This window comes from Echinops telfairi, unplaced genomic scaffold (assembly GCF_000313985.2).
Source record: "Echinops telfairi isolate 266 unplaced genomic scaffold, ASM31398v2 ScPeMD7_25;HRSCAF=90, whole genome shotgun sequence".
Taxonomy (NCBI): Eukaryota; Metazoa; Chordata; class Mammalia; order Afrosoricida; family Tenrecidae; genus Echinops; species Echinops telfairi.
The window spans coordinates 16,250,782-16,264,494 of NW_022103922.1; the positions used below are offsets into that span (position 1 = coordinate 16,250,782).

General features: G+C 38.2%; 1 protein-coding gene across 1 annotated transcript in view; it reads left to right on the forward strand.

Moving 5' to 3' along the window:
* Positions 1–13,713, forward strand: part of CCDC171 (coiled-coil domain containing 171) — a 303,642-nt gene that overhangs the window by 150,251 nt on the left and 139,678 nt on the right. Inside the window, exon 22 of the mRNA XM_004706542.2 lies at positions 1,337–1,522. Within this exon, the coding sequence (XP_004706599.1) occupies positions 1,337–1,522 (186 nt within the window). The remainder of the gene's footprint in view (positions 1–1,336; positions 1,523–13,713) is intronic.

Below are 13,713 nucleotides of genomic sequence, written 5' to 3' on the forward strand. Positions count from 1 at the left end.
TTATCAAGGGGCCAGGAGGGGGGCGGGGGGGAGGGGAAAGAGGAGCTGACACGAAGGGCTCAATAGAAAGTGAATGTCTAGAAAATAATGATGGCAACATATGTACAAATGTGCTTGATACAATTGATGTTTGGATTGTTACAGGGGCTGTAAGAGCCCTCAAAATATTTAAGAATAAAAATAAATTATATGCAGACTCTTAGGAGTGTTTGTGTTATAGTCTGTGCTGTTTGTTAGGTGCTGTTGAGTTGATTATGTACCCCGTGTACAACAGAACGGAACACTGCCCGGTTCCGTGCATCCTCACGAGTGTTGTCACGCCTGAGCCCACTGTTGTAGCCACGGTGTCAGTCCATCTTGTTTGGGGTCTCCCTCTTTCCCCTGACCCTTTCTACCACTCTTCCACCGACTACCAAGCATGATGTTTTTCCCCCAGGATTGTTCTCTCTTGATCACACGTCCAAAGTATGTGAGATGAAGTTGTGCTATCCTCACTTCCAAGGAGCATTCTGGCCCTGCTTCTTCTAAGACAGATTTGCTTGTTTTTCTGCGACTCCACAGTACTTTCCATATTCTTTGCCAGCATCGTAATTCAAATGCATCAGGTATTCTGCACTCTTCCTTAGTTACTGCTCCACTTTCACGTGGGTACGAGCTGACTGAAGACACCGTGGCCTGGGGGTCAGGTGTGCTCCAGTCCTCAAAGTGACACCCTTGCTCGTCACTACTTTAAAGAAGTTTTGTGCAGCAGTTTTGCCCAGTGCAATTTGTCATTTGATTTCTTGAGGGCCACTTCTAGGAGCATTGACTGTGGATCCAAGCTAAATGAAATCAATCACGATACTACAGTCTCCCCCTCCCCCAGTATTTCATGATGCTGCTTATTGGTCCAGTGATGAGGATTTTAGTTTTCTTTACAGTTGAGTTGCAATCCATATAGAAAATGTCAGTCTTTGATTTTCATCAGCAAGTGCTTGAAGTCCTTGTTTTTAGCAAGGAAGGGTGTGCCATCTGAGTATTGAAGGTTTTAAATAAGCCTTCCTTCAATCCCGATGCTGTCTTCTTCTCCATACAGTACAGCTTCTGGGAGCATTTCTTCAACACGTGGCTGAATAAGCATGGTGAAAGCAGACAACCTTGGTGCTCACGTTTCTGACGTGAACTTCTCTGTTCAAACGACTGCCTCCAGGTCAAAGTGCAGGCTCTGCATGAGCATAATGAAGTGTTCTGGAATTATTAATGTTAGCAAACATAATTCTGAAGATCGAATGCTACAACAACTCAGTTAGCTTATAAATGAATAATCACTGTTCTCCTCCCCCCGCCCCCACCCCAGAAATTAATCACTCACGAGAAGTTTGAAAGCGCCTGTGAAGAACTGAATAACGCGCTGCTCCGGGAGCAACAGGCACAGATGCTGCTGAATGAACAGGCCCAGCAACTACAAGAGCTGAACTACAGACTTGAGTTGCACTCCAGTGAGGAAGCTGACAAAAACCAGACTCTTGGAGAGGCTGTGAAGGTAGGAGTGTTCCTCCAAGGGTTGACTTCTTCCTTGCAGGATTCTTTGAGTAAATGGTACGTATCTAATGAATCTGGGCTAGATTCCAAAATGTGAAAAATAATTTTTTTGGTAAGATCTGATAAAGGATAGACTGAAAGGTGATTATGAAGCATCATTCACAAGCATGCATTCTGACTCATAGTGACTGCATAGGACAGGGTAAAATTGCCCCTGTGGGTTTCTGAGACTGTAACTGTTTGCAGGAGTAGAAAGCCTCTCCGTTCCTCCACAGAGAGGCTGGTGGTTTGAACTGCTGTCCTTGTGGTTAGCAGCCCAATGCATAACAAGTACGCTATATACTGATTTATAATTTGTGTGACTTCATAATAGAATATGACCTTTTCTTGTATATCAACTGCTAGCATTCTGTGATATATTTTTTTCTCTATTTTAATATGAGTAATAGTCATTATGGGAAAAATAAGAAAATATAGGTAAAATTTAAATAATTTCAAATTACATCTTTAAGACATGTTCTTAGTTGTCATTAAGTTTGTTCCAACTCATTGAAACCCCACGTACAAGAGAACAAAACAATTCTCACCATTGTTCTTATATTTGAGCCCATTGTTCAGCCACCGGGTCAATCCACCTTGTCAAGGGCCTTCCTCTTTGTCACTGCCCTCCACTTTCCCCAGCTGATGTCCTTCTCCAGGGACTGGTCTCTCCTGACAACATGTCCGAAGTGTATGAAAATGTCTCACCATTCTTACCTCTGAGGAGCATTCTGGCTGTACTTCTTCTAAGACAGATTTGTTTGTCCTTTTGACAGTCTACAGTACGTCAGTATTCTTCTCCAGCACCATGGTTCAGACACATCGACTCTCCTTCAGGCTTCCTTACTCAGTGTCAGACTTCTCACATGCATCATGAAGCAGCTGAAAATACCATGGCGTGGGTCAAGAACATCTTTGTCCTCAGAGTAAAGTCCTTGCTTTTCAACACTTCATGTGCAGCAGATTTTCCCAGTGCAATACATCATTTGATCTCTTGCATAATGCTTCCATGAGCAGTGATTGGGGAGCCAAGCAAGACAAAATTCTTGACAATTTTAATCTTTTCTCCATTTATCATCATGTTACCTGTTGGCCCAATTGTGAGAATGTTGATCTTCTTGACACTGAGTTATAATCCATACTGAAGTCTATAATCCTTGATATATTCATCAGCAAGTGCTTGAAGTCCTCACTTTCAGCAAACAAGGTTGTGCCATCTGCATATTTCAGGTTGTTGATAAGCCTTCTTCCAGCCTTTATGCTGTATTCTTTTTCTTCACATCTTCTGTTAAAATTTTCATGTGTATTTCTTAGATATTATATTTTGAATATAATATGTAAGTATAAGCAAAGATAGATTAATGAAAATACAATAATACTACATATATTATTTTCTTTAAAAACCATGTTAAGATATTAATAAATATGATTGTACAGTAATTTTTAGTAACTGATGGCCTTCCTTTGTTTGAATGTACTGTAAATTAAAAAATTTTAAATTTAGATTGATTATAGCTTTGTATATGTATGTTTTAAATTTAATTTGATCTTTTCTCTGTTATAAGTAATTTTTCCCCAACAGTTTTATTGACATATAAATTACATCATGTTATTTAATAATTCAATCGCAGTAAGAGGAGTTGTACAGTCATCACTCACTCAGTTTTGGAATAATTTCTTCATTCTTGTCCTCATCATTGTTAGTTCCCTTTCCCCTTGTCAGACCCCCAAGGAACTATTAATCCAGTTACTGTCTCTGTAGATTTACCTATCTGGATTTTATATACAGAAACACATTAATTAGAGAAAAACCTTACCCACCTAACAATAACAAAGTAAAACAGATAAAAAGCTCACTTGAAGAGAAAGTAGAAAACATTAAAAATTTGAACATATTTAAATGGATCGTAAGGGAGATCAAATGATAGGGTGCTAAATTAAATTAACCTACCTGCAACTGTGAAAATCTACTTTTCAGTACATTCTACGTGATAGCAAGGCTATTCCAATCTCTGGACCATGGTCAGAGGGGAATCACTAGGAGTTTAATCAATGTATGTCTTCCGTTCCCTTTTCTTTTTTTTTAAAAGATTTTATTGGGGGCTCTTATAGCTCTTATAACAATCCGTACATCAATTGTGTCAAGCATATTTGTACGTATGTCGCCATCATCATTTTCTAAACATTTACTTTCTATTTTAGCCCTTGGTATAAGCTCCTCTTTTTTTCCTCCCTCCCCACCCTCCCACCTTGATAAATTATAAATTATTAGTATTTTCTTTTCTTTTATTTAAAACATTTTATTAGGGGCTCATACAACTGTTATCGCAATCCATACACACATCAATTGTGTAAAGCGCATTTGTACATCATTCTCAAAACATTTTCTCTCCACTTAAACCCCCGACATTAGGTCCTCATTTTTAAATTATTAGTAGTTTCATATCTTACACTGACTGCTGTCTCTCTCCACCAATGTTTGTTGTTGGTCCCCCTTGGTGTGGTGTGGGGTGTGGTGGGGTGGTTGTGTGAATCATTGCGATTGGTTCCCCCTCCTTTTCTTTTTTAAAAAAAAGAAATAGCTTTAAAATGGGTGAAAAGGAAGATCAAATGCTAAGATCTTACATTTTAACCTATATATGTCTGCCATATTGGACATCACAATGCCCGCTGTCTGATAACAGGCCTGTTCACTGGAGACTTAATCCATGTGTGGGGCCTGCAGATGGCTTCTGGGCTTCCACTGTCCTCCACAGCCTGCAAACCAGGTGTTCACAATGTCCGTTCTGAGACCATTCTCTCCTTTAGATTTGCGTTTTATTATTTACAATCTTTGTATGCCTTAGGCTGGTATGCTTCTTCCATGGGGACTTAATTGATACCTCACTTAGATGTCTGCATGTTTGAAAACAAGCCCTTAAGACCCCAGACATTAAATTATTCTTTCCGATAGACGAGCATCATCCAGTTTCTTCACCACACTTTGCTATAGCACCCATATCTTCAGTGATTTCTTCATGAGGGTGAGCATAAAGCAGGACCATGTCATAAAAACTAATTGTTTTTAGACTGGGGCTAGAATTAAGTGCAAGCTCCAAATCCATTCCGTAATGATGCTTGCTGCTAGGTGAACTTTAGTGATTTGAATCCACTAGCCACTCCTCTGAAGCAAGATGTAGCAGTCTGTTTCCATGAAGATTACAGCCTTGGAAATCTTATGAGGTAGTTCTCCTCTGTTCTGTAAGATTGCTATGAGTTGGAATTGAGTTGACAGCAATGAGGTTATAAGTAACAACGTGTGGCGAAATCTTTATGCACATAACCTTGATTACTTCCTTAGAATAAATTCCTAGAAGAGTAATTACCAGACACAAAGTCACGTACATTAAAAAAATGTATATATTATCATTTGGCGTGCAAAACTTTTTTCTTAATTTTATTTTCTCTTTAAATATATGCAACTGTACTTTCCCTCCATAAAATTTATTGTTATTTTAAAAATTATTCCTAAGTTGATGGATGTGTCATTGACACTTTAATTTGTATCCTTTGATTACTAGTCAGACTGAACATTTGAAAAAGTGTATTGGTCATTAAAAACATTTGACATTTTTATGCGTCATGCCCCCTTAATAGATCATAGAGGTTACTGTGCGTTGAAAAAGCCTGTAACTGTGCCATTCTTGCCTTTTCCTACAATGGTTTGTGTTTTTGTTTGGGTATGGTATCTTCCAGAAGGTGTAAACCTGTTCATATTAATTTCTTAAAAATGCCAGCAGTTTAAATATTTTTGTCGGGAGTGGAGAATCATTTAATGACAACCTCTTAATTAGAACTAGCAGGTGGTAATGCAGAAATGCTCTCTTGTGGGAGACTGCATGGTTCAGTGGAAAAAGCACTGGCCTTGAAACCAGTGTTTCTGAATTCAAATCCCAGTTCCGTCACTTGGGCAAAATACTTAACCTCTCTGAGCCTCAGTTTCCTCTACTGCAAAAATACAGATGATAATTAAGTTACAGGATTTTAAAAGTGAGAATTAATTAAGATGCTGCTTGTAAAGCAAGTATATGCTTGATAACTATTCTCTTGTGTTTCTCAATAATATGTAAAATAGCTATTTTAAAAACTGTTTTACACATAACTTCTTATTTTAAAATAGTTTATCATAATTTTTATTCTTGGCAAAAATAAAATAAGATTCACTAATAGAAAATAGATAAAATATAGTAAGACAAGTTATCCCTGACTCATCATATGAAAATAATTATTGTTGACATTGGGGGGGTTTGCTTTTAATAATTTTTGTATACCTAATATCTTTCATAAATTGTAGTTTGGGCTAGATGTTCAGAAGGGCCTTGTATTATAAAACTGGTCCAGCAAGATCTTGGCTAAGAAGCTTCCTTTAATTCAGTAGTGCATTAAAAAAATAATGGAAACCCCTAAGGACAAAAGTCTAACAACACTGACAAACCCCCGTGAGCTAAAACCAGCGTTAGCACTGTGAACCAATACTGGGGTGCTCTGGGGGCAGATATCAACACCAGTGCTGGTAACCAGGAGACAAAGGTTTGGGCTTTGGCTGCAGGTAAAGGCTGAATGTGAGTCTCCTGCTTTATGAAGGATCCCAGGTCAGTAGTGTTCCATTGTTACTGGTAGAAGCAAATGTAAAATCATTTCTGAAAGCAGTGTTGCTGGCGTTTGCTCTGTAGGATACTCCAGGTTAAGATCAGCCAAGTAACTGACATATGGCAAGACAGACTAATATTTTAATCTTGAATCCAGTTTACTTGCTAAATTCTCTTATCAACTCTAGTACTTTCTCTGAATATTCTAGTATATATATATATATTTTTAAAGCATTTTGTTGGGGGCTCGTACAACTCTTATCACCATCCATCCATCCATGTGTTAAGCACATTTGTACACTTGCTGCCATTATCATTCTCAAAACATTTTATTTCTACTTGAGCCCTTGGTATCAGCTCCTCATTTTTTTACCTCCCTCTCCCTCACGAACCCATGACAATTTATCAATTATTATTATTTTGTCATGTTCTACACTGTCCGACGTCTCCCTTCACCCACTTTTCTGTTGTCCTTCCCCCCAGGGAGGAGGTTATATGTAGAACATTGTCATCAGTTCCCCCTTTCTACCCCACCCTCCTTCCACCCTCCTGCTATCACCACTCTCACCCCTGGTCCTGAGGGGTTCATCTGTCCTGGATTCCCTGTGTTTCTAGTTCCTATCTGTACCATTGTACATCCTCTGGTCTAGCCAGATTTGTAAGGTAGAATTGGGATCATGATAGTTGGGGGAGGAAGCATTTAAGAACTAGAAGAAAGTTGTATGTTTCATCAGTGCTACACTGCACCCTGACTGGCTTGTCTACTCCCCTCGACTCTTCTGTAAGGAGATGTCCAGTTGCCTACAGATGGGCTTTGGGTCCCCAGACTGCACTCCACCTCATTCACAATGATAGGCTTTTTTGTTCTTTGATGCCTGATACCTGATCCCATCGACACCTCGTGATCACACAGGCTGGTGTGCTTTTTCCATGTGGGCTTTGTTGCTTCTGAGCTAGATGACCGCTTGTTTACCCTCAAACCTTGAAGACCCCAGTTGCTATATTATCTTTTGATAGTCCGGCACCATCAGCTTTCTTCACCACATTTGCTTATGCACCCGCTTTGTCTTCAGCAATTGTGTTGGGAAGGTGAGCATCATGGAACATAGCCATATTTTTTGTTCTATTCAATAGTTTTGTTTTCCTTTCCAAATCATATTACTCTCATTTTATTTATGTTTTATCTCAGCACTGGCTGAGGCAGGTCGAGGTGGAGATGGTAGACATTTTTATCTTATTCTGAATCTTAAACATAAGCCATCTAGTGTTTCTCAATTAATAATAAGGGGGCTTGGTATGGGGTTTTACTTAATCATCTTCATCAGACTAAATAAGACTGATGTTCCTGGATTACTATGATGTTTGTGTCTGTGTGTGTTGTTTATGTTTACTTATTTAATCATGAATGGAAGTTGGATATTGTCAAATGCTTTATGCTTTTATTGAGATGGTCCTATGATTTCTTTCCCTTTTTTATTATTTTCTAGTGTGTTGAATTACATCAGGGACTGACTAACTGTGGTTTAGCATCTGTGTTTGTATGACTTGTAAGATAAGAATGTTTACACAATTTTAAAAGTTTGAAACCCATGCATCATCCTCTAGAGAAGAAAATGTTACAGTGAAACTATATGTGGTCTACCATTTCCAAAATCTTTACCAACTAAATTTTCTCCTTGAATTTTATTATTTGGATTAAAAAAAATCAAACCAGCCTTGCCTTCTTGAAATAAATCTGTGTTAGCTGTGATCATTTATTTTGGGTTGTACTGCTCCGCACCATTTGTTAATACATCATTTAGGACCCAACTATTAAAATTTTCACCATAAACTTGTTCACAGCATTTCATTATTATCCTTTTAATGTGTGTAGGTTCTGTCATGATCACTCCTTTTTAATTTGTGCTATACTGGTAATTTGTGTTCTTCCTCTCATCTTTATTAGTATTGTCTATGAAAAAGAACAGGTTTTGACATGTTAAATTATCCTGTTTGTTTTTTATGATTTCATTTCCAGTATAATCTTTATTTTTCCATTTCCCCCCAGTAAAATTTGGCCTTATTTCACTCTTTTTTTCCTAGCTCTTAGAGGTGGGACCAGGCTTCCCTAATCCTTTACTAGATCAGTGACTAGCAAACAGCAGGCACACTTCATTTTATTTAGCTTTGCTTTATTGAACTTGTAGATAGATTTTTTTTTTTAAACAAATGTAGTGTTTTTGGCAACCCCGCATTGAGCAAGTCTGTGGACACCATTTTTCCAATAGCATGTGCTCACTTAATGTCTCTGTATCACATTTGGGAATTCTCATAATATTTCAAGCTTATTTGTTGTTATTATATCTATTATGACGATCAGTGATCTTTGATATAAACCTTCGAGTGGTGTAGGGGTGCCATGAGTATGCTTATACAGCCTGCGAGTTTAATTGATACAAACCGTGTGTGTTCTGACTGCGCCAAAACTGATCAGCCCCTCCCCTGTCTCTCCCCCTTTCCCCAAGCCTCCCTATTCCCTGAGATACAACGATAATGGAAACAGGCCAATTAATAACCCTGCATTGGAATTATAAATTAATTTAGATTACTGCTCTGGCAATGAATGTTGATAATACCAGGGACTGCCAAAAGAACCAACGAATCTGTCTTGGAGGAAGTGCTCCTTGGAGGCCAGGATGTCAAGACTCTGTCTCATGTACTTTGGACATGTTTTCAGGACAGATCAGTCTCTGGAAAAGGACATCAGGCTTGTAAGAGGCACAGCAGGAAAGAGGAAGACCTCGAAGAGATGGGTTGCTATGGTGGTTGCATTGATGAGCTCAAACATAAGAACAATTGTGCAGATGGCACAAGACTGTTTGTTCTGTTGAACAGACTGTCACATCTGTCAGAATTCTATGACACCTAATACAACAGCCCTGCAATGGCCTCAGAATGTTCTCATGAAAGGAAGAGTCAGTTGCTGTGGCAAACTTCAGGATCTCTTTTAAAGAAATTGCCACAACCACTCTGTCCTTCAGCAACTACTACCCTGATCAGGAACCCATCAACATCAAGGTGGCCCAGCCACCAGCACAAAGATTACAACTTGCTGAAGGTTTACATGGTGGCAAGCATTTTTAATGACAAAAGTTTTAAAATTAATTAAGATATGTACATTTTTAAAGACATAATGCTATTGCATATTTAATTAGGCTAGCATAAGTTCCCAAGCTAACTTGGCCTACCATCCTGTGGGGGGAAATGTTAGCCCCCCCCCAACTAATCACGGGTTCAGTAAGTGCAATTGTACGGTTAAGAAAATAAAGTAATAGAGAGCATGAGAGATAAAAGAAAGAGTCAACTAAATAAGTCAGATACATTTCATGGTAGCATGCTCACTTCTTGGATGGCCATGATCTTACCACAGAAAGATTCCTCCCAAGTTGTCTCCCCCAAATATATCCCAAACTTAGCTGCTTGCTACACGCAGTGAATGACTATACACTTGGAAGTTAACAGAAGTAGGTCAGGGGTTATTCTCCCTAAGGGTTATCTGATAAGGATAATAGTTGACTGTTTCCTTGTAGGAGACCCCAGAGAGGTCAAGTCCATACAAGGGTGACCAAGGTTAGACCCTCATCATGAATCTACGATCCGGTCTTCTTGTTACATGTATACCCCTAGTCCCTCCCCTTCCTGTGTACACCCCTAGCTCATCCCTTCCTGCTACACCTATGCCTATTGTACATCCCTCTCCTATTGCTGGTATGCCGATTGTACTGCCCCTTTTTGTGACGTGTGGTTACCTATAATCACAACCCCCTCAGTACATATAACCCTTGGTTAGCAATAAACAAGGTCTCCACCCCACCTAACCTCCAGCAACCTCAGCCCACGCTGTGCCCAGACCTGGCCCTCAGGTGTGGTAATGTCCACTGTGGGAAACGCTGGACTACAATAGAGTGAAATCATTTTTATATGCACTGAGGAACTCCCCAAATTCTGACTCTCATTATGAAGATAATTTGTGTTATTGCATAGTGTCAGTGGGTCAGAGGTACCTTGTGTCTGTTCACGTGGGAAGTTGCACTGGAATGAGGCCAAGCCCCTCGATGTAATTCCCATAGCTGCTTTTGTGCTCCTGTGGCAGAGGGATGTGATGATTTCAGAGACTATGGCCTGCAGAGCTTGCAACACCGAAACTAGTTACTAACTGATCCTTTACAGGTATTGAGTGTTTTCTAGAAGTTTAAAAAGAACAACCACACTCCCCCATTGGCTTATTGGGTATTTTATGTGTCATATTTTTTAGGGTTGCCTTCATGTTTGCAGTCTTCTTTAACCTGTTATTATGTTTCCAAACAATAGTACAGCACCCAATGGACGCTGTAGGGATCTTACAGTAGTATCCTTTCTTCCTTTCAATTCTCTTTACTGTTCTGGTAATCATTTTACTTTTTCTCTAACATATTATAAACTCTACAATACATTGTTGTTATTTTTATTTCACATGATAAATTCAGTTTTAGACTGGTTTAAAGAAATTTAAACCCCAAAGCATGGACTTTTATCATTACCCACATACATTGTGTTGTTGTTGTTGTTTTGGGTAACCTTCTTTCTTGCTTTATTTGGACATCGATTTTCATCCAGTATTATAGCCTTTTCCTTGCAGCCTTTCCTTGAACATTTTTATAGTCCAAGTCTTTGTTTTTTAAAGATATTCAGTATAAATATCTAGGTTGACAGTTTTTCTGTGAGTACATTAAAAATGTTGTTTCTGTTTCTTCTGTCTTGCATAATATCTGATGTGAAATGTGTATTGGCCTTAGGTTTGTTTCTCTGAATATAATGATCCCTTTGTACCTCCCTGCCCCCAACTGCTTTTAGATTCTATGTGCTCATCTTAGCCTCAGCAAGCTCGCAGCTGGATGGTACCCAAAACTGTTGTGTGAAGACTGGCTAGCTAAAGGGCTGGTCTTTACATCAGCCCTTTTGAGTCTTTTGAGTGAGATCAAAGCTAGTGAAAATAATTTTATGGTTTATGGAATGAATCATAACTGGGGACAAGCCTTAGCAATATGATTTAGATCAAAGTCCAATCAGTTTCTGGGTGGGGCTAGCTAAGTTAAATTCAAGGTAGAGAGATCAGCTCAGAAGGTAAGGACAACTGTTTTTTGTGATTCCAAAGGGGCCCTCTTGATAAACTTCGCAAAGGACATGGTATGATCACTGGGGCTTATGAGGAAGAAGCTTTAAGAAAAATGGAAAACTACATTGGTGATAAAAAGGCCAGGAAAAGTTGGGTCAGGGAATTTTTCCCCATCCCAACAATGCACCAGCTCATTCTCTGAGGATAGCCAGGGCTGCCCCACAAGCATGCCTTTGTCCCATCCACACTCTGGCCTTGCTCTTGCCTGTTAAAAGGCACACAAGTTCAGTCCCCCGAGGATGCCCAAACTGCTGTTTTGCTGTGGTATAAATCAGGAAACCCAGAATCCTTCAGCAATGACTTAGAAAGATGGAAACACTTTAAAAGACGGAATGCCTTCCGAAGTGTACAGACCTGGATGGAGGGTATGTCAAGAAACAATAGCTTTATACTGGATTTATAGCAATACTTTTTGACTTGCCCATGTATATAGCATATGTCCATATTGAGAAATACTAATAATGGTTATGTCTCGGTGAGAATGGGATCACCTACAAATTATTTTTTTCTATGTGCAAGGGTGTGTGTGTGTGTGTGTGTGTGTGTGTGTTTACAATGGGGATATTTAATTGGAAATAGAAATGTAATTACATTTATATACATTTTAAAGGCTAAATTAATTGAACGGTATGATTCAAAATATTCTAATTAATTTAAAAAATATGATCTAATCAAAGACTAGTAGAAGTTAAGAAACATGATACTTCTAGTCTCACAAACAAATTTAAACATGAAAAAGGTATTTTAAAATTATATATGAGATTATGTATTTTTAAAATGGAAATTATCCTATGATACTAAGTGAAACAAAGTAAATGTTTCCGTACATTTTCCTATTGTTCAATCCCCTAAAAACGAGAATACTTTGAGTCATCTATCTGCTAGCTTGAATCTTGTCTTTTAAATGATTAATTTTAGAAAGTGATCGGAAGCTGTTATTTTCTTAAATCTGTTTTCTCTGACCTTGAAATATAATTGGCTCCCCTCTAGGTCTCAATGGTATAAGCCATTAGGAAGATAAAAATATATGAGATTAAAATAAAAGATGATAAGAGTTTTAAATTAAGTAATGACGTTAATAATCCTACTTTATGAAAATGGGTTATATGATAGATGTTAATTATTAACATAACCATGGCTTATCAACTAAAAAAGTCTAACTTTTTAAAAGAACAAGTTATTTTGTTTAAAAGTTTACTAAGGAAAATGTGACTATATTCAAAATTAGTTAAATAAATGACTTCGTGCAACATTTACATTTTATACGCCTCAGAGTACAGAAAATAATATTTTAAGGACAATTGGAAAGTTAAGATATAGCAAAAAGAATATAAACATCCATAAAGTGTAACTCTTTGCACAGTTACTACACTGGCGCCAAATTGTCTTGGTAAAATATTCTATTTGAAATTTGAAAAAGATTTTTTTTTCTTATTACATGATTCTTTCCTATTCTCATTCATATTGTAATTAAATTTGGGGAATGGAAACCAATAAAGCTCAGAGTTTTGATTTTGTAAAAATTGAAATATGGGAAGAAGGCAAGGAGTGATGCGGGAGACCGGAAGAGACTTTCTTCTTTGTGGGCCGCAGAGGAAAAGTGGGACCGCAGACGTTCACTGATGGTGCAAAGCAGTGATGAAAAAGGACAAGTGGATAACGCTGGTCCAGGAGGAGACGAAGGAGTGCCGTGAGAAACTTGGTGCACAAGCCTTTGCTTCTCTCCCAAGCTGGTCTCTCTTTTAATGTCTGTTTTGTTTTTTTTTTTGGGGTAAACTGAAGTATAGAACTGTGATAATTCAGGCAAGGTTATTAAGATTTTGTAGTTTAGTTCCAGAAGCTCTGGTATATTGCCATATCAAAATCCCATCAACCATTTGGATGTAGCTAGCCCTTTATATTCAATTCAGTATTGATTCTCTCTAGTACTTGTCGTCACTTTGTTAGCCACTCTGGTGGTTTGTGTATTGCTATGATCCTGGAAGCTATGTCGCTTGTGTTTCAAATACCAGTGTTGTTGTTAGGTCCCATCGAGTGTGTTCTGACCCATAGCGGCCTTATGCACAGCAGAATGAAATGCTGCCCAGCGCTCTGCCATCCTCACAAGTGTTCCCATGCTTGAGCCCATTGTTTGTTTGTTTTAGCCCATATGTCTGATACCAATTTATTTATTTATTTTTTTAGTGTTATATGTTTTTTTTCTTATTTAAAAAAATAATTTTATTAGGGGCTCATGCAACTCTTATCACAATCCATACACACATCAATTGTGTAAAACACATTTGTACATTCATTGTCCTCATCATTCTCAAAACATTTTCTCTCCACTTA